Source organism: Crinia signifera, chromosome 2, assembly GCF_055691185.1.
Source record: "Crinia signifera chromosome 2, ASM5569118v1, whole genome shotgun sequence".
Classification (NCBI taxonomy): domain Eukaryota; kingdom Metazoa; phylum Chordata; class Amphibia; order Anura; family Myobatrachidae; genus Crinia; species Crinia signifera.
The window spans coordinates 56399056-56421053 of NC_139218.1; the positions used below are offsets into that span (position 1 = coordinate 56399056).

The following is a 21998-nucleotide window of genomic DNA, read 5'->3' on the forward strand; positions in this document are numbered from 1 at the left end:
CACCTAGTTCTATATATATTTTTTTGGTTGTATGAAAACGTATTCCGAAATCCATCCACTTGAATCATTTCACTTCAATCTGGGTCATACTCTGACTATATTTATCTCGGTTCTCCTAAGTAGGGCCTATCATATGACACCTCTACCTTGTGCCTCTGTTTCATACCCTAGCAAGGTGGATAACTTATATGAGCGATAAGCTGGAAAAAGTAGCAGAGTCATATCTAAAGGACCATACACACGGTGTGACTTAGTTTAGCCCAGATCACTCACGTTGCTGACACACATGCGATGTGTGCTGAGCAATCTGTGCTGACCAGTGTTCTTTGGTGAGAACACTGGGGATTTGTGACTGCATGCAGTCAAGATCTAGTCAGACGATGGTTGTTCGCAGGACCATGCATCATCGTCACTCCTGAGTGATCTGTGTTTAATTTCTTATGTAGAGTACACACCAGAATGATTTGGCCTCCATTCCCCTAATTTCGATGCAATGGTGACTGATTGTATGAAAATTGGGCATGTTTTAGGTCTGATTCCCATCTGGTGTGCGTCCCCGCTGGTTGTTTTGGAGATCCTACCTGCTGAAGTCAGGATCTGTATATTATCCACTCCAACTGGATACAGACAGTGATTGGATCGTGTGCTCCAACAGTCTGTCTAGTGAAATATTTACTCAAAACTATGCATCCTACTACACCTCAGGAAGCGAGCCTCCAGTTCGGAGACTCCTGATAGCAATCATTCTCCCTCAGTTCTAGCTGGTAATATATAAGCCAGTGGTTCCTAACCCTGGTCCTCAAGTACTCCCAACAGTGCATGTTTTGCCGCTCTCCACACAGAATCACAAGTTATATAATTAGCTCCACCTGTGGATCTTTTCAAATGTGCCTGAATAATGAGTGCACCTGCCAGGTGACCTGGAAAACGTGCACTGTTGGGGGTACTTGAGCACCAGGGTTGGGAACCACTGATATAAGCCATTATGCTGCCACAGGTGTTACTCCAAATATTACCAAATGTATGGCCTTTATTGTCAAATTATTTCATTTGAAACATTCTTAACACAATCCTCAGTAAACCCTAGCAGTGCATGTTTTCCAAGTCTCCTCACAGAATCACAAGTGAAATTATTAGCAATTGTGGCTCTTTCAATATGTCTGTCCATAAGAAACATATTTGTGCAACAGTGGCTAAACTTTGGCAAGTATGCACTTTTAGGGGAGGGGGATGTAGGAATTGTGTCCACAGAAGGTTGGCTAATTTTAAATGTGTCTGTCATAGAAATGTTAAAGATTGGGGTTCTACATAAAATTGAGTGTCAACATTACATGTTCTGGAATATTGCTTACAATTAAGTCTGCAATACGTGTACAATGTCACAATCCCCATGTACTGTACCAGAAGTTCCTGGCCAGCATGGCATTTTCTGTTCTCCTTGCTACTGTTTGGGCTTTCAGCCATGCTAAGATCTTCCTGGAAGTTATGGCAGAATGCCTTTGTTTATGTACAGCAGGGGTGGGGAACCTTTTTTTGCCAAGGGCCAATTGTATGGTGGAAAAATCCTTCGGGGGCCATATGTAAAAATTTGTCTTACAAATTGTCCTGCTGCAGCCGTCCCACGCTCCGGCGGCTGCCGCTGAATAGGACTGACAGTCTCAGGTTGCTGTTAGAGCAAGGTAGTTTGCCAGCGCTCAGTTACCTGTTGGCCGAAGGGGCTGCACAGTAATGGGTAGTCTAGACCCACAGAGGAATAATGGCAAATATGGTATACTATGCGCTCTCCTTCTGACAGACTAATGCCTGTGTGCAGAAGTCTGCCCTGTGGGATTTAGGTGTGACACTGCGTGCTGACAGCCGTCAGCTGGATGTAATGGGTATTGACCTAATGAAAAACGGGTCTGGAGGCAGTATTGTGAAAAAAGCACCTTTGCTTTATTGATAAGGATAATAAAATACGTGAAAGTCCAGAACCCACTACTGTGGGGATAAAGTCACTGGGGGGACAAAATGGGGAAATGAGGGAGGGGGTAATGGCAGCACGGGTGTAAGTGCTGTTTTGGTGTTGCTGGGTAAGTGTGTCCGCAACTGCAGACAGGATGGGAAAAGAGTTAATGGACAAATGAACAAATGAAGCACAGGGGGTGGTGCAGGGGGCTGGCGTCCCGTCCCCCCGCAGTGCACCTCTCACCTGTGTTTGTGAAGCACGGAAGGTCCCGCGGCGTTATCGAGGTGTTCGTCAGCCGCAGCACTGACAGCGTGTGGACTACGCTGTGTGCTCGGCTCTGTAGTGACGCGGTCGAGCGCGACTTCCGGGTCCCGGCACCTGGTTGCCAGGGAGACCCCAGCCGCGTTCAGTAGCGTCTTCACTACAGGCTCAACTCCCAGCCGGGAGGAGGCTTTGATGTGAAGCTTGTGGATGTGATGATGTGTCCAACGCGTTTCAACCGCTGTGCGGTCTTCTTCAAGGATACTGAGCCATGGTAAATGTCAGTTGTTTTATAGCACACAAGGGGTCCCGCCCTCTGAGTCTCTGATAGGCTGTGGCCACTTGTGGGAGTGTTGATGAAGGGGTTGCTTTACTGCAGCAGCCTGTGTTTAAGATAGCAGTCGTATATTGCCTAGTGTGTAGCCTCCCTGCAATTGGGATTTCTGCAACAAGTTACCGTTTGGCAATTTTTTTTTGAAGGTGCATATGTTTCTGGCACATACAATGTATCTTGGATGGCCTGTGTAGGAATGGGCAAGCAAGGGGCTCTTTATGCTAGCCCAATGTACCATTATTAAAGTCAATGTTAAGACCCATTGGATGCAGTGTTTTGAGTGTGAACATCCAAAACAGTTCTCTTTTATTGAGGATGTCTGTGTGATCACCCCCTCTCCAATTAATGTCGGGGGCTTCAATTGCGGTAAACACTAGTCCCTTGGGGTTAGAGCCGTGTGCCAATTTGAAGTGCATTGATACACTATGTTTAGTGTATCCTATTTTTATGTTGCGGATATGCTCGTAAAGTCTCACTTTAAGGGGCCTCGTGGTTCTACCGACATATTCCAATCCACAAGGACACCTTAGGAGATATATGACCCCTTTTGTCTCACATGACAGTTGATGTCTATGTTTGAATGTCTGGTTGGTGGTAGTGGAAGTCCATGTCGGTGAGATTTTAGTGGAGAGACTGGTCAGGTTTTTACATCCAGCACAACGACCACAGTGGAAGAAACCTGTCTTGTCGCTAAGTGTGGTTTGTCGGTTTGATTTGGGTTTAATGTGATTTTTGACGAGTTTCTGTCTGAGGTCGGGTGCTTTGCGGAATATAAGTCTGGGCCTGTCTGGTAGAATGTCCTTGAGTTGGTGGTCCTGTCTGAGTATGTGCCAATGTTTGCTTAATATGTTTCTGAGTTGGTCCGAGGATTGGTTGAACTGTGTTATGAAGTTGATTTCCTGTGTGGTCTGTATGTCAGTTGGGTTTTTGTTAGTCAGGGTGGCAGATCTGTCCATTGCGGCTATGTCTTTGTATGCTTTGTCAACTAAGTCCTGGTCATATTGTTTGTCTAGGAGCTGTTCCCTGAGTTCTATGGATTGTGTGTGGAAGTCATCAGTTTTTGAACAGTTCCGTTTGATGCGGCGGAACTGTCCTCTCGGGATGTTTTTGAGCCATGGTTTGTAGTGTCCGCTATTGTAAAGAATGTAACTGTTCACGTCAACCTGTTTCCTGTATGTTTTTGTGTGAATTTGATTGGATTCTATGAAAACTTCTAGGTCAAGGAATTGTACTGTTTTTTGGCTAGCCGTTGAGGTGAATTGCAGATTTCTGTCATTGTCGTTGAGATATTGCATGAATTGTTCTAATGAGTCGTAAGTGCCCTTCCAAATGAAAATGCAGTCATCTATATATCTCCGCCATAGGATCAAATTGGCGCTCCAGTCACGCTCACCCCATATGTAGTCCTCCTCCCACTTGCCCATAAAGAGGTTAGCGTAACTGGGCGCCACTTTTGATCCCATGGCGGTCCCCGTTGTCTGTAAGTAGAAAGTGCCGTTGAACCAGGTATAGTTGTGATGTAATATATAGTCAATGGAGTCGATGATGAACTGTATTTGGTCCTGTTGTAATTTTTGTGTTTTATGGAGGAAATGTCTGGTGCTGTCAAGACCTTGGTGATGTTTAATGACGGTGTACAGTGATGTTACGTCACTGGTGACCAGCCAGTAATCATTTTTCCATTCTATTGTTTGTAGTGTGGTGATGATGTCAGTGGTGTCTCTTATGTACGATGGTAGGTTTTTTACAATGTCTTGAAGGAAGGTGTCAGTGTACTGTGCTAAGTTGGAGCTGATGGAGTCAATGCCTGAGATTATTGGTCGTCCGGGTGGTTTTTGTAAGTTTTTGTGTATTTTTGGTAGGTAATAAAAAACAGGAATTTTTGGATGTGTTTGTTTGATGAAGTTGTGTTCTGCTTTATTAAGGATTCCTGTTGTATGGCCTGTATTCAGTAAATCATGGAGTTCTTTGTTAAATTTGGATGTGGGGTCATTAGGTAGTACCTGATATGTGTTCTTGTCTTCAAGAAGTCTAAGGGATTCGGTGATGTAATCTGATTTGTTAAGTATGACTATGCCACCCCCTTTATCTGCCGGTTTTATTATGATCTGGTTGTTGTGTTCTAAGTTTTTAAGTGCTTGTCTTTCGCTTGCTGTCATGTTCTGTTTGTATTTATTGTGGTTGGTTGTGGTCAATTGGTCCAGGTCTTCTGTGACTAGTGATTCAAATGTTTTGATCTGGTGGCTCTTGATATGTGTAGGATTGAAGGTGGACTTGGGTTTTAACGTGGTATGTGAATATCGGTCAGTGGTTGTGTTGCTGTTTCTAATGATTGGGTTTGTCATGAAATACTTCTTCAGACAGAGTTTACGTGTGAAGGCCTGTAAGTCGCAGTATGTGTCAAATTTGTCTGGTTTCTTGTTTGGTGCAAACTTGAGGCCTTTTGCAAGGACGTCAAGTTGCTGTTGAGACAATGTAGTGTCACTCAGATTGAATATCTGAGTGTGTTTGTTGGTGGGTTCTATTGTGGTATGTTGATGTGTTTTTGTTTTTTTGGTGTCACCTCCTCTACAACCTCTTCTAGATTTATGTGTCTTTTCTTTTTGTTTTGTGTGTGGTTGCTGGTGATGGGTGTTAGGCAGGCCTGACGACCTGCCTCCGTGTCTAAAAAATGATCTCCCCAAGTAAGAGCTTCTGATGTGGGTGCAATACATGTTGTTGAAGGAGTGGTTGTCACCCTATCCGTGTGGTCTTGAGGAGCGGTACTGCTGCCAAGGTCGTGAGTGGTACTGGTGTTTGATGGGTTGGTGTTGAAGTTACGTTGTGTTGTTACCCACCCTTGATCGAATGAGAGTCTGGTGAGATGGTCGTAGTCTTTGTCGTCCTCGATTTCGTATACTGAAAAGGAGGTGTGGCCCGTGGTATCTAGACTAGAGTCTGATTCTGTCTCTGAGGTTATGGATATTGTCCTGTTATTGGTATGTACTGTAGTTTCCTTATGTAGCTTGGTCATATACTGTTGGTAGGTCAAGCCGCTGTTGTTGTATTTGTGTTTGTTTATGCAATTGAGTGGTCTGGGCAGTAATGACCCTGATGTCTTGTATGTGCGTTTTGTTTGTGGTTTGACGTTGATTTTTTTGGTGTGTTGTACAGTCTCAATTAATTTGGGTTTTGTGTCACGGTGTACCTTTTTGATTTTAATGTTGATGATGTCGTTCTCTTTGCGTGTCAATCTTTTTTGTGATATCTCTTCTATCTCTGCGTACCCTGGTTCTTTTGTATATGGTTCAATGTTCTTGTACGTATTTTCTATGGATGTCGACAGTGTTTCTAACTCACTGTTGTTTTTGCGTATCAGTAGTCTCATTAGATCTAATGGACAGTTGTGTAGAATGTCATCCCATTGTTGTAGAAAGTCAAGGTCATCTGTATAATGGGTGGGCTTTTTCTTTATTTTAAGTCCCTTAGGGATGAGGTTATGGTCAGTGTACCATTGTATGAAATGTTTATCCCACCAGACCTGTGTTTCTTTTTGTATTAACTTTTCTAATGACTTGTAGTTAATGATGAAATCAGGTGATGGTCTTGTTGTGCTGTAGGAGTTAATGTTTTGTGTTTCCAGAGATGCCCTTTCCACCCTCTTGTTTCTAATATCCAGTATACCCATGTATGTGAAAGGTAACAAGCTGCTAAGCAGGTAGACAAAGTAGTATTAGAGCAAGGTAGTTTGCCAGCGCTCAGTTACCTGTTGGCCGAAGGGGCTGCACAGTAATGGGTAGTCTAGACCCACAGAGGAATAATGGCAAATATGGTATACTATGCGCTCTCCTTCTGACAGACTAATGCCTGTGTGCAGAAGTCTGCCCTGTGGGATTTAGGTGTGACACTGCGTGCTGACAGCCGTCAGCTGGATGTAATGGGTATTGACCTAATGAAAAACGGGTCTGGAGGCAGTATTGTGAAAAAAGCACCTTTGCTTTATTGATAAGGATAATAAAATACGTGAAAGTCCAGAACCCACTACTGTGGGGATAAAGTCACTGGGGGGACAAAATGGGGAAATGAGGGAGGGGGTAATGGCAGCACGGGTGTAAGTGCTGTTTTGGTGTTGCTGGGTAAGTGTGTCCGCAACTGCAGACAGGATGGGAAAAGAGTTAATGGACAAATGAACAAATGAAGCACAGGGGGTGGTGCAGGGGGCTGGCGTCCCGTCCCCCCGCAGTGCACCTCTCACCTGTGTTTGTGAAGCACGGAAGGTCCCGCGGCGTTATCGAGGTGTTCGTCAGCCGCAGCACTGACAGCGTGTGGACTACGCTGTGTGCTCGGCTCTGTAGTGACGCGGTCGAGCGCGACTTCCGGGTCCCGGCGCCTGGTTGCCAGGGAGACCCCAGCCGCGTTCAGTAGCGTCTTCACTACAGGCTCAACTCCCAGCCGGGAGGAGGCTTTGATGTGAAGCTTGTGGATGTGATGATGTGTCCAACGCGTTTCAACCGCTGTGCGGTCTTCTTCAAGGATACTGAGCCATGGTAAATGTCAGTTGTTTTATAGCACACAAGGGGTCCCGCCCTCTGAGTCTCTGATAGGCTGTGGCCACTTGTGGGAGTGTTGATGAAGGGGTTGCTTTACTGCAGCAGCCTGTGTTTAAGATAGCAGTCGTATATTGCCTAGTGTGTAGCCTCCCTGCAATTGGGATTTCTGCAACAAGTTACCGTTTGGCAATTTTTTTGAAGGTGCATATGTTTCTGGCACATACAATGTATCTTGGATGGCCTGTGTAGGAATGGGCAAGCAAGGGGCTCTTTATGCTAGCCCAATGTACCATTATTAAAGTCAATGTTAAGACCCATTGGATGCAGTGTTTTGAGTGTGAACATCCAAAACAGTTCTCTTTTATTGAGGATGTCTGTGTGATCACCCCCTCTCCAATTAATGTCGGGGGCTTCAATTGCGGTAAACACTAGTCCCTTGGGGTTAGAGCCGTGTGCCAATTTGAAGTGCATTGATACACTATGTTTAGTGTATCCTATTTTTATGTTGCGGATATGCTCGTAAAGTCTCACTTTAAGGGGCCTCGTGGTTCTACCGACATATTCCAATCCACAAGGACACCTTAGGAGATATATGACCCCTTTTGTCTCACATGACAGTTGATGTCTATGTTTGAATGTCTGGTTGGTGGTAGTGGAAGTCCATGTCGGTGAGATTTTAGTGGAGAGACTGGTCAGGTTTTTACATCCAGCACAACGACCACAGTGGAAGAAACCTGTCTTGTCGCTAAGTGTGGTTTGTCGGTTTGATTTGGGTTTAATGTGATTTTTGACGAGTTTCTGTCTGAGGTCGGGTGCTTTGCGGAATATAAGTCTGGGCCTGTCTGGTAGAATGTCCTTGAGTTGGTGGTCCTGTCTGAGTATGTGCCAATGTTTGCTTAATATGTTTCTGAGTTGGTCCGAGGATTGGTTGAACTGTGTTATGAAGTTGATTTCCTGTGTGGTCTGTATGTCAGTTGGGTTTTTGTTAGTCAGGGTGGCAGATCTGTCCATTGCGGCTATGTCTTTGTATGCTTTGTCAACTAAGTCCTGGTCATATTGTTTGTCTAGGAGCTGTTCCCTGAGTTCTATGGATTGTGTGTGGAAGTCATCAGTTTTTGAACAGTTCCGTTTGATGCGGCGGAACTGTCCTCTCGGGATGTTTTTGAGCCATGGTTTGTAGTGTCCGCTATTGTAAAGAATGTAACTGTTCACGTCAACCTGTTTCCTGTATGTTTTTGTGTGAATTTGATTGGATTCTATGAAAACTTCTAGGTCAAGGAATTGTACTGTTTTTTGGCTAGCCGTTGAGGTGAATTGCAGATTTCTGTCATTGTCGTTGAGATATTGCATGAATTGTTCTAATGAGTCGTAAGTGCCCTTCCAAATGAAAATGCAGTCATCTATATATCTCCGCCATAGGATCAAATTGGCGCTCCAGTCACGCTCACCCCATATGTAGTCCTCCTCCCACTTGCCCATAAAGAGGTTAGCGTAACTGGGCGCCACTTTTGATCCCATGGCGGTCCCCGTTGTCTGTAAGTAGAAAGTGCCGTTGAACCAGGTATAGTTGTGATGTAATATATAGTCAATGGAGTCGATGATGAACTGTATTTGGTCCTGTTGTAATTTTTGTGTTTTATGGAGGAAATGTCTGGTGCTGTCAAGACCTTGGTGATGTTTAATGACGGTGTACAGTGATGTTACGTCACTGGTGACCAGCCAGTAATCATTTTTCCATTCTATTGTTTGTAGTGTGGTGATGATGTCAGTGGTGTCTCTTATGTACGATGGTAGGTTTTTTACAATGTCTTGAAGGAAGGTGTCAGTGTACTGTGCTAAGTTGGAGCTGATGGAGTCAATGCCTGAGATTATTGGTCGTCCGGGTGGTTTTTGTAAGTTTTTGTGTATTTTTGGTAGGTAATAAAAAACAGGAATTTTTGGATGTGTTTGTTTGATGAAGTTGTGTTCTGCTTTATTAAGGATTCCTGTTGTATGGCCTGTATTCAGTAAATCATGGAGTTCTTTGTTAAATTTGGATGTGGGGTCATTAGGTAGTACCTGATATGTGTTCTTGTCTTCAAGAAGTCTAAGGGATTCGGTGATGTAATCTGATTTGTTAAGTATGACTATGCCACCCCCTTTATCTGCCGGTTTTATTATGATCTGGTTGTTGTGTTCTAAGTTTTTAAGTGCTTGTCTTTCGCTTGCTGTCATGTTCTGTTTGTATTTATTGTGGTTGGTTGTGGTCAATTGGTCCAGGTCTTCTGTGACTAGTGATTCAAATGTTTTGATCTGGTGGCTCTTGATATGTGTAGGATTGAAGGTGGACTTGGGTTTTAACGTGGTATGTGAATATCGGTCAGTGGTTGTGTTGCTGTTTCTAATGATTGGGTTTGTCATGAAATACTTCTTCAGACAGAGTTTACGTGTGAAGGCCTGTAAGTCGCAGTATGTGTCAAATTTGTCTGGTTTCTTGTTTGGTGCAAACTTGAGGCCTTTTGCAAGGACGTCAAGTTGCTGTTGAGACAATGTAGTGTCACTCAGATTTGTCTACCTGCTTAGCAGCTTGTTACCTTTCACATACATGGGTATACTGGATATTAGAAACAAGAGGGTGGAAAGGGCATCTCTGGAAACACAAAACATTAACTCCTACAGCACAACAAGACCATCACCTGATTTCATCATTAACTACAAGTCATTAGAAAAGTTAATACAAAAAGAAACACAGGTCTGGTGGGATAAACATTTCATACAATGGTACACTGACCATAACCTCATCCCTAAGGGACTTAAAATAAAGAAAAAGCCCACCCATTATACAGATGACCTTGACTTTCTACAACAATGGGATGACATTCTACACAACTGTTCATTAGATCTAATGAGACTACTGATACGCAAAAACAACAGTGAGTTAGAAACACTGTCGACATCCATAGAAAATACGTACAAGAACATTGAACCATATACAAAAGAACCAGGGTACGCAGAGATAGAAGAGATATCACAAAAAAGATTGACACGCAAAGAGAACGACATCATCAACATTAAAATCAAAAAGGTACACCGTGACACAAAACCCAAATTAATTGAGACTGTACAACACACCAAAAAAATCAACGTCAAACCACAAACAAAACGCACATACAAGACATCAGGGTCATTACTGCCCAGACCACTCAATTGCATAAACAAACACAAATACAACAACAGCGGCTTGACCTACCAACAGTATATGACCAAGCTACATAAGGAAACTACAGTACATACCAATAACAGGACAATATCCATAACCTCAGAGACAGAATCAGACTCTAGTCTAGATACCACGGGCCACACCTCCTTTTCAGTATACGAAATCGAGGACGACAAAGACTACGACCATCTCACCAGACTCTCATTCGATCAAGGGTGGGTAACAACACAACGTAACTTCAACACCAACCCATCAAACACCAGTACCACTCACGACCTTGGCAGCAGTACCGCTCCTCAAGACCACACGGATAGGGTGACAACCACTCCTTCAACAACATGTATTGCACCCACATCAGAAGCTCTTACTTGGGGAGATCATTTTTTAGACACGGAGGCAGGTCGTCAGGCCTGCCTAACACCCATCACCAGCAACCACACACAAAACAAAAAGAAAAGACACATAAATCTAGAAGAGGTTGTAGAGGAGGTGACACCAAAAAAACAAAAACACATCAACATACCACAATAGAACCCACCAACAAACACACTCAGATATTCAATCTGAGTGACACTACATTGTCTCAACAGCAACTTGACGTCCTTGCAAAAGGCCTCAAGTTTGCACCAAACAAGAAACCAGACAAATTTGACACATACTGCGACTTACAGGCCTTCACACGTAAACTCTGTCTGAAGAAGTATTTCATGACAAACCCAATCATTAGAAACAGCAACACAACCACTGACCGATATTCACATACCACGTTAAAACCCAAGTCCACCTTCAATCCTACACATATCAAGAGCCACCAGATCAAAACATTTGAATCACTAGTCACAGAAGACCTGGACCAATTGACCACAACCAACCACAATAAATACAAACAGAACATGACAGCAAGCGAAAGACAAGCACTTAAAAACTTAGAACACAACAACCAGATCATAATAAAACCGGCAGATAAAGGGGGTGGCATAGTCATACTTAACAAATCAGATTACATCACCGAATCCCTTAGACTTCTTGAAGACAAGAACACATATCAGGTACTACCTAATGACCCCACATCCAAATTTAACAAAGAACTCCATGATTTACTGAATACAGGCCATACAACAGGAATCCTTAATAAAGCAGAACACAACTTCATCAAACAAACACATCCAAAAATTCCTGTTTTTTATTACCTACCAAAAATACACAAAAACTTACAAAAACCACCCGGACGACCAATAATCTCAGGCATTGACTCCATCAGCTCCAACTTAGCACAGTACACTGACACCTTCCTTCAAGACATTGTAAAAAACCTACCATCGTACATAAGAGACACCACTGACATCATCACCACACTACAAACAATAGAATGGAAAAATGATTACTGGCTGGTCACCAGTGACGTAACATCACTGTACACCGTCATTAAACATCACCAAGGTCTTGACAGCACCAGACATTTCCTCCATAAAACACAAAAATTACAACAGGACCAAATACAGTTCATCATCGACTCCATTGACTATATATTACATCACAACTATACCTGGTTCAACGGCACTTTCTACTTACAGACAACGGGGACCGCCATGGGATCAAAAGTGGCGCCCAGTTACGCTAACCTCTTTATGGGCAAGTGGGAGGAGGACTACATATGGGGTGAGCGTGACTGGAGCGCCAATTTGATCCTATGGCGGAGATATATAGATGACTGCATTTTCATTTGGAAGGGCACTTACGACTCATTAGAACAATTCATGCAATATCTCAACGACAATGACAGAAATCTGCAATTCACCTCAACGGCTAGCCAAAAAACAGTACAATTCCTTGACCTAGAAGTTTTCATAGAATCCAATCAAATTCACACAAAAACATACAGGAAACAGGTTGACGTGAACAGTTACATTCTTTACAATAGCGGACACTACAAACCATGGCTCAAAAACATCCCGAGAGGACAGTTCCGCCGCATCAAACGGAACTGTTCAAAAACTGATGACTTCCACACACAATCCATAGAACTCAGGGAACAGCTCCTAGACAAACAATATGACCAGGACTTAGTTGACAAAGCATACAAAGACATAGCCGCAATGGACAGATCTGCCACCCTGACTAACAAAAACCCAACTGACATACAGACCACACAGGAAATCAACTTCATAACACAGTTCAACCAATCCTCGGACCAACTCAGAAACATATTAAGCAAACATTGGCACATACTCAGACAGGACCACCAACTCAAGGACATTCTACCAGACAGGCCCAGACTTATATTCCGCAAAGCACCCGACCTCAGACAGAAACTCGTCAAAAATCACATTAAACCCAAATCAAACCGACAAACCACACTTAGCGACAAGACAGGTTTCTTCCACTGTGGTCGTTGTGCTGGATGTAAAAACCTGACCAGTCTCTCCACTAAAATCTCACCGACATGGACTTCCACTACCACCAACCAGACATTCAAACATAGACATCAACTGTCATGTGAGACAAAAGGGGTCATATATCTCCTAAGGTGTCCTTGTGGATTGGAATATGTCGGTAGAACCACGAGGCCCCTTAAAGTGAGACTTTACGAGCATATCCGCAACATAAAAATAGGATACACTAAACATAGTGTATCAATGCACTTCAAATTGGCACACGGCTCTAACCCCAAGGGACTAGTGTTTACCGCAATTGAAGCCCCCGACATTAATTGGAGAGGGGGTGATCACACAGACATCCTCAATAAAAGAGAACTGTTTTGGATGTTCACACTCAAAACACTGCATCCAATGGGTCTTAACATTGACTTTAATAATGGTACATTGGGCTAGCATAAAGAGCCCCTTGCTTGCCCATTCCTACACAGGCCATCCAAGATACATTGTATGTGCCAGAAACATATGCACCTTCAAAAAAATTGCCAAACGGTAACTTGTTGCAGAAATCCCAATTGCAGGGAGGCTACACACTAGGCAATATACGACTGCTATCTTAAACACAGGCTGCTGCAGTAAAGCAACCCCTTCATCAACACTCCCACAAGTGGCCACAGCCTATCAGAGACTCAGAGGGCGGGACCCCTTGTGTGCTATAAAACAACTGACATTTACCATGGCTCAGTATCCTTGAAGAAGACCGCACAGCGGTTGAAACGCGTTGGACACATCATCACATCCACAAGCTTCACATCAAAGCCTCCTCCCGGCTGGGAGTTGAGCCTGTAGTGAAGACGCTACTGAACGCGGCTGGGGTCTCCCTGGCAACCAGGCGCCGGGACCCGGAAGTCGCGCTCGACCGCGTCACTACAGAGCCGAGCACACAGCGTAGTCCACACGCTGTCAGTGCTGCGGCTGACGAACACCTCGATAACGCCGCGGGACCTTCCGTGCTTCACAAACACAGGTGAGAGGTGCACTGCGGGGGGACGGGACGCCAGCCCCCTGCACCACCCCCTGTGCTTCATTTGTTCATTTGTCCATTAACTCTTTTCCCATCCTGTCTGCAGTTGCGGACACACTTACCCAGCAACACCAAAACAGCACTTACACCCGTGCTGCCATTACCCCCTCCCTCATTTCCCCATTTTGTCCCCCCAGTGACTTTATCCCCACAGTAGTGGGTTCTGGACTTTCACGTATTTTATTATCCTTATCAATAAAGCAAAGGTGCTTTTTTCACAATACTGCCTCCAGACCCGTTTTTCATTAGGTCAATACCCATTACATCCAGCTGACGGCTGTCAGCACGCAGTGTCACACCTAAATCCCACAGGGCAGACTTCTGCACACAGGCATTAGTCTGTCAGAAGGAGAGCGCATAGTATATCAGGTTGCTGTTAATTAAGAGGAAACTCGCAAGAACTACCGACCTCTCGCAAGAAGTCCCCTGTACTTGACTCCCGGCAAAGCCACCGGGTGGGTCGGAGGGCCACTCAGACTGGCTACGGGGGCCGCATACGGCCCCCGGGCCTGAGGTTCCCCACCACTGATGTACAGCATGCTCTGAGTTCCATAATCATTCTTCTCCTTGAACTGGGATCTTTCATCTGCAAACTCAACCCATTGTCATCCTAAAGATGCTGGTTACAGTAAAGACAATGGATCTATTTTCTAGAACATTTGAAATGATATGTAAACCATAGGTAATATTTCTGATCTTAGGTGACAGATTTTCAGTTATGTATACCTCCTTTTCCCCAAAGTCATTTGATATTCACAAATGCCAGTTGGTGGCAGTAGTTTGCTGATCTTCCACCAGTAAAAACTGATAAGAAAAGTCTTATTACCTGGTTTATAAGAAGATCTGGTAACTATTTAATTACTATATAAAGAGATACCAGGACATTTGGAGTCAAGAAAGGAATACGTTTTACAAAGGAAATGGCACTACCATTGTGGGGGGCATAATTACAGTCCTATGGTCTCTATGTAATGGTAGCTAAAATACCTGAACATCTAGGGCACTTTCTGCATTGGCTTCCCAGGTAGCTTCTGCTGGTTTGCAGCAAGTTTGTTGTTTTTCACAACTTCCAAGCATTGGAAGCAATAGGCGCTCTACAAAGGTCCCCTACAGAAATACCCCTATGTTGCAGCAGTAGACCCGTATCAGCAGCACTAGCCTCTGTGGCTTTTTGTATCCCCACACTGTGAAAACCCTGGCACCTACTCGCCCACCGCCTGGTAGCTATCCAGCCATGAGTTCCTACATGAGAAAGCATGCACCTAATTAGAAAGCTATGTGGGCTTTATATTTTTATACAAATAGTCCACCAGACAGCCTCCATCTCTGCAAGCAGGGATTAATCGGGCCTACACATACCATAGCGCTGACTTGCATGGATACCAGTCCACCGCAGTCACTACTGTAGTGCCAGAGTACTGGGGAGAGTCAGCAAGGTTGTTTTTTAAACCGAATTAACAAATCCTGCGAGATTATGGGATTCCTTTGAAAACGGGGGAGCTGCAGGTCTTTAGGTGCCCACACACGGTGCTATTGTACCTTACGATGCGTGGTCCCGCGCACATCATATCGCGAGGTACAAAAAGTATGTGCAGCACGTAATTTTTGGACTGGATCGCATCTAGTTCAAAATGCACACTGCTTTAGCATATCGCATGCATTTTTAACTAGATGCAGTCTAGTCCAAAACACACAGTGTATAGGCAGCATTAAGCTGAGTACACACCTAAAGATTGATCTGGCCACCCCATTTGGTGGAAACAAAATCTTGCGATGTATGGGAGCAAATGATAATTAAATATTTTCTCCCAAACACTGGAAAACAATCAATGGTCATTCAGTCACATTTTTAAATCCATTTCATTTAACACATTAATCCGAACAATCGGTTTTGTCCATTTTCCAGCGTTGGGCACAAATGGTTGTCTGTCATATGCTTGAATTCATTACCAGATTTGTGTTCCAGACAGACAGATCGGACAGATAAGAACAAGCCAGAGCCAAATCGGCATGAGAGGAGTTAGAATCCCAGGTTATTTTCTATAAGGTCAGGTGACAAGCTTGTCACTGGGACAGAACTGGTTAGGTTGTGCTGTCTGTCAGTGGGGATAGCCAATCACGGGCAGGGGAGGTAACCTTAGAGCTAGTTTAGGAATTGGTGTTCTCAGAGGCACAAGGCCTTTTGGGAAGTTATTCTTTCAGAGTCCCACCTACCTGCCCAAAACCCATTTTTTGTTTTTCTTATATTGTCACTGCTTTGTGTTTGTTTTGAGGCGCAGCAGGGCGGGGAAAGGCTGCATTTTTTTTGTGGCTTTTATGGCTCATATGGTCATTGTGGGGCACCTGCCCTCGAATCATTGGTGAGTTTGTTCTGCTCTTTGTGAGGAGACCTGGGCGTTACTTGTGCGGTTAACTTCCGGTCTGGTCCATGAGGGTTAGGGCTATTTCACACGCTCCGGCTCCTACCGGGCGGCAAAACCCTGCACGGTCAGGAAGCCGTGCCGCACACAGTAGTTTACAATGGTAGGGATGGCCACAGCCCGGCAGCCGTCCCTTCCAGTGGTGGGATCCGGGTGCAACCGGTCGGCCGTCCCGTGCGAATGGACACAATAGTGTACATTAACAACTACTGTGTGCGGCACGGCTTTTGCCCATGCGGGGTTTCGCCGCCCGGCAGGAGCCGGAGGGTGTGAAATAGCCTTTAGGTGAGCCCCCGTGATGATAGGTTCGTCAATTTGGGGAGGAAGTTTTAGTCATCCTCTAAAGGCATTGCAGGACGTATGTAAGTCTAGAGCAGGAATGCAGAGTCCCCTGCCCACATTTACCTCGTTTGGGTAATTACCATTTGGAATAAAAAGCTGTGACCTTTTTAAGCCAAGCGGTTTGAAGGGATGGTATGGTAAGCCTACACTACAAATAGTATAATCTGGATATGTGTACTAATGACCTGGTATTTCTTACAAGATTTAAAAAAAAAAAAAAAATGATGCACATATTATAGTTAAATCTCTTTATGGCAAAATGTACATATAGTATTTTCACAATAAAAGAATGTTGGGTGTAATTGGTCATATTTATGGACTTGTTTTTGATAGTAGTTCTACTTGGACAATGCAGCCTGATCCATCTGTAACTGTTTAAGTTCAAGTTGTTCCTCAGATGACGTCACTAAAGCCAAGTTCTACTGCTTAGCTGGTTAGACAGTTAATGAAATTCTCATCCCTGCATAGAAAACGAAACAATCGGTTATTTCTAGTAGTGTGTCTTATACAACTACTAAGTCCACATTTTCAGTCAAAACCGCCCAGATTGTTTTAATAATCTTAATAATAAGAATAATAAAATAAAAAAAGTAAAAATAATTATAAAAATAAAGCAAAAGGCACAGGTGAGAATAACACTTTCGATATATAGCCGTTGCTGTGGCCAACCAAGGAGCACCAAACACACGGGACCAGTCGTCATCAAAGTGCCCAGCTCCACCTCCCACTGACACTATAGGAAGCTCATGGCCTCAACTGCAGATTACGTTAGGAGGGAGGAATGCAGTTAAGAATTAGACTGAGTACCAGACATGGTTCGAATTAACAAACAAAATAGCAGAATCAGACAGAACGGGGGCATCGCTCCCCCACTGTGCATTTCTGAGCTGTAGGTAACCCAAAAAAACAAATGGGAGGGAAGATCATGACAGTTAAGCAACAGAATGTGGGGAGTGGGGTAATGGGACAGTGGAGATTTTGATAGTAAAAGCTAGGCCAGCCCGTTCCAGTGTCAAGTGTACCAAAGAGGTATCACCCTGATCTAGAGGAACAACCCAATCATGTAGATGCACTAGCTGGGCAACAGAAATCAGACAGTGCCAAGCCTCCCTCACTCTGAATCATAGAAGTTATACAAGCCTGATGTGCGCCCGGGACCCATAAGCTGGGAACAAAACACTAGCTATGGGCGGGCTTTTAACATGTAGACACACAAGGGGTTTGGGATAAATTAGTGCACTAGGGGCAGCTTGACCTGTACAGTAAGTGTGTCGCCATACGCACTACACAGAAGACAGAGAAAAAAAAATACAGACCGTTTTTTAAGATGCCTTGATAAAGGACTGATTGTCTGAAACGCGTTGGCGGAGGGGACTGGCAAACATTGGACACAACATCTGGACTTAACATCTACAGCTAGCATCCAGGGACGCCTGAGATGTTACTATCCATGCTGTGTTTGTCTACTTTGCATAGTGGACATTGATTTCCGGTGAGAGTCCATTGTTTGCACCCATTGGGTGGTATTCAATGTGAATACCAGCGACGTGCAGCGAATCCTGTTTAGAATTCGCTGCACATTCGCCACTGCCCGCCACGTTCCGGAGCCTCGACGGTTTCGGTATTCAAAGAGTCAGGGGCTCACTGCCCGTGACTGGCGAATTTGTGCTCCTGTGGCGATGCCGCAGGGAGCCTTAGGACGGTGGCAGGCAGGGAGATGGAAGTCTCTCTGCCTGCCCCAGAGCGTATGTGGGCGGGAGGTGGGCTCCCCGGGTGCCAGGCAGCACAGGCTGCCCCCCGGGGGTGCCAGCAGGGGACTGGGTATATTCACTACACCCGATAACGATCGGGTGCAGTGAATATATGAATATCTAATGAGCGGCTCGGCTCCGGCGCCCCCTGCTGGCTGCTGTGTAAAAAAAAAATATATATATATATATTTTTTAATTAAATATATATTCATGTGCTTACAGTGAATAGCATGCCCCTCCTCAGAATAAAATTCCTGGTTTTTTGACACCAAATGTAAAAAACAAAACACTTTATTTTAAAAGTTCACATTCCACTTCACCATAAAAAGATAGCGATTGCTACTCGGTGAATCATGGCGAAAAAAACCTTGAAATGTATTCGCCATCTGGTCATTGAATAGGGTGATTCACCGTTTTTGTCAAAAATTCGCCAAACAGCACAAATTCGCCATAAAAACATGGCGAATCAGGCTCATTGAATACCGCCCATTGTGTCATGTATTGTCTTTTTAATCCTTAAAACGGTATTTCACCGCTTGGAGATATATGCTTTGATGTTTCCACATGTGGAATAACTTGGAGGATACAGGAGAGCGTCATTGAGGATCCATTGCCCTCTTAAATCCCAAGCGATTATTGTCTACTTGAATTGAAGTGGACAACTACATAGGGTATGATTCCTATTATATTGGTTATCATTTGTGACCTGGTGGTATTACACTATATCTTGTTTCTCTTTCTATGTCACATGAGCAATCATCATGTGTCACTCCACATGGTGGAGTGACAGCTGGATACACATATAGAAGGAGCGCTTGAAAAACTGTCGGTATTTCTTTCTCTGGCTTTTACCATGTACATTTCCTGCCTCATCCAGCAGTCTGCTCAGTGGAGGGAGAAGTGTCTGCTCTTGCCCTGTAAGCCATAAATCTGTTGGCTCACATGAATATATATAAATTTTTTTTACAGATGACATCACAGGGGAGCAGGGAGCCGCTCATTAATATACACTGCACTGGGTCCTGCTCATTACATATGCACCTCCCCACCTGCCCTGTCTCCTCGGGGCGGCAGCTTCTGCTGCCTGTGTCCCCTCCTTCCCCCTGCTGCTGTGTGCAGCGTCCTGCGCAGGCAGGGAGGCTTCCATCTCCCTGCCTTCCGCCATCCCCCTGGCTCCCTGCAGCATTTGCCGGGGGGTTACAAATTCGCCATCAGGGGCAGCGAGCCCTAATGTGCAGCGAATCCTAAACAGGATTTGCTGCACATTGTGAAACTTTTCATTGAATACTACCCATAGCCCGCGCCCATACTTTCATTAGGTAGTCTCACAGTAGTCTCAGGACAGGCTTAGAAGAAGTGAAGCCTTATGTCAGTGGTTCCTAAACTGTGTGCTGTAGCACCCTGGGATGACTCAGGACACTTGCAGAGGTGCCTTGGGTTGGTGGTCCAGGGCAAATTCATATTAGTTATGTGCAATGTAATAGGCAAAACCAAGGCTGGTGGTTGCCAATCATAAAATATATTGGCAGACAGAAGCAAATCTGATCCCTCGCTGCATAATTGAACCTAAGGATGACATATAAACACAATTTACGCAATTTAATACTGTTTTCTACATTTTTCAATAAGAATCTTTTGGCCTACATGTGCCATGAAAAATATTCCGATACTTAAGGGCGCCGTGATTCAAAAAAGTTTGCACTGTGTGGTCGGCAGCGCAGCTGATAATGAGCCATAACAATAAAAGGTACTTGTTTCCTAGCACGGCGACCCCGATTTTCTGTCGTATGGCATCGTATGCATAGTATCGCATCGCATGCCGTATAGCCGCATGCCATGCGATTTAAGCACCCTATATGATTTTTTAATTGTATAAGCACCCTAATGGGTGCTTACAATGTTAAATGCACCCCCACGCCACCCCCACTATCAACGCCAACCTGAAGCGTGGCGAGCGCAGCGATCCAGCGAGGGGTGGCGGTACGCGCCCTCCGACCTTTTCATAACCCCACTATCCACGTCGGCGTGGAGTTGATTTTATATAGTGTGGCAAGCGCAGCGAACCACCAAGCCCGAAGCGTGGCGAGCGCAGCGAGCCCTGCGAGGGGACCATTCGGGTGTTTTTTACAATTTTAAATTGTATACCATTGTATATGGCATACAATTGCATACAATGCGATGGTATACAATTTTAAAATTGTATAACATCGGCTGCCATCGCATCGCATACCATTGTGAGGCTTATGGTATACAATGTGATGGGCGCCGTGCTAGGAAACAAGTACCCAAAAAAACAACACAACAATGTCTCTAGCAGGATATCAGTCCAATACTTGTGACCAATAAACCATTGAACGCTCTCTGCCGGAAGGCCACTTGCTGCATAAGCATCCGCAAGAGCCCACTGTCTGTGTTCCAACTCAGACTCTTTCTTCCTATGAAACACCTAAAGCTGCACAACTTGGGAAATCAAACAAAGGAGTCCAACTGGATTAATGGTAAAGAACTTCCTGAAGGCTGCAAAAATTCAGAGGCCGTCTCAATCTGTATTAGCCGAAAGGATTAAGGGGGTAATTCAGGTTCAGCTTTAATGGACAAAACCATGTGCACTGCAGGTGGGGTAGATGTAAGAGGTGAAGAGAGAGTTACATTTGGGTGAGTTATTTTGTTTCTGTGCAGGGTAAATACTAGCTACTTTATTTTTACACTGCAACATAAATTTCAGTTTGAACATACCCCACCCAAATGTAACTCTCTCTGCACATGTTACATCTGCCCCAGCTGGATTGGGGATCTGGAGGTCCCGCAGACGTGTCTTTAAGTAAAGAAATTATTTGGCAATGGGACTTTTGAACGTCAGATGAGAAACTGTGAAAGACTGCAGCTCTTTGACCATTAAACTCCAACAGGCCCTTGTTCTTAAAAAAAAAAAAGAGAACAGCATCTCGTTCCTTATAGTAAAGAATCTCTGCAATAAATGATCTCAGAGGGGCCTCATGAGCACATTCAAAGACAAAAGCTGGGTAAAACAGTAATGGCCAAAAGTAGTTGTCAAACAGGAACTGCTTGAGATTGGTGCCCTCTGCTTTCTCAGGCAGACCAACCAGCCAAATAATGGTGTGGCGAAGACTTTCTTCAATATCAATAAGCTTTTGCTTGGAAGAGAGGGCTCCATAGGGGATCACTGCACTGGAGACTGAAGGGATCCGATCAACAGAAAAGGTAAGGGAGTAATGGCAGCTTACCCCTAGCTGATGCCAAGGATCTCAGTGTGTCTGTCACCAGGAGCAGGGTAGTAGTAGCAGGAGAGCAGCCTGGAGACTGGATCAGCACTCAGATCCCAGCAACTTAAAAGAGCCATCAGGCAATCAAAAGAGACCCAGTGAGGCAGCAAGTGAGAGAAATTAGAGTTGGCATGCAGGATGGGGGGGGGGGGGGGGGATCTTAAGCAAGCCAGCGAAATCATACAGCAGAGCTGGAGACCAGTGCCATAAGCAGATTCTGCTAAGGCAGCATGAGAGTGTCTGGAGAGTGTACAGGGAGTCCTCAGTCTGTCACAGGATAAAGAAGCAGGATTTGCCTGGCCAGGGCAGACCCCCCTGCCAGAAGTTTTAGATCTCTTGTCAGCATCTAGCAGTTCAGCTGAGGAGAAAGAGGAGCCACAGAGCATAAACTCTATATTTCATATCAGGAATGTTCCACTGTAAAGCTGGCATGGTGCACAGGAAATATCCACTCCTGGCCCTAAGGACAAG

General features: G+C 44.6%; 1 protein-coding gene across 1 annotated transcript in view; it reads right to left on the reverse strand.

Annotated features, from left to right (window-relative positions):
- Window positions 1-16725: 16725 nt before the first annotated feature.
- The window catches only part of LOC146059705 (apoptosis-inducing factor 3-like), a 149807-nt gene continuing 144534 nt past the window's right edge, over window positions 16726-21998 (reverse strand). Inside the window, exon 19 of the mRNA XM_083172165.1 lies at window positions 16726-16952. Coding sequence (XP_083028291.1) covers window positions 16919-16952 — 34 coding nt within the window. The 3' untranslated portion in view covers window positions 16726-16918. The remainder of the gene's footprint in view (window positions 16953-21998) is intronic.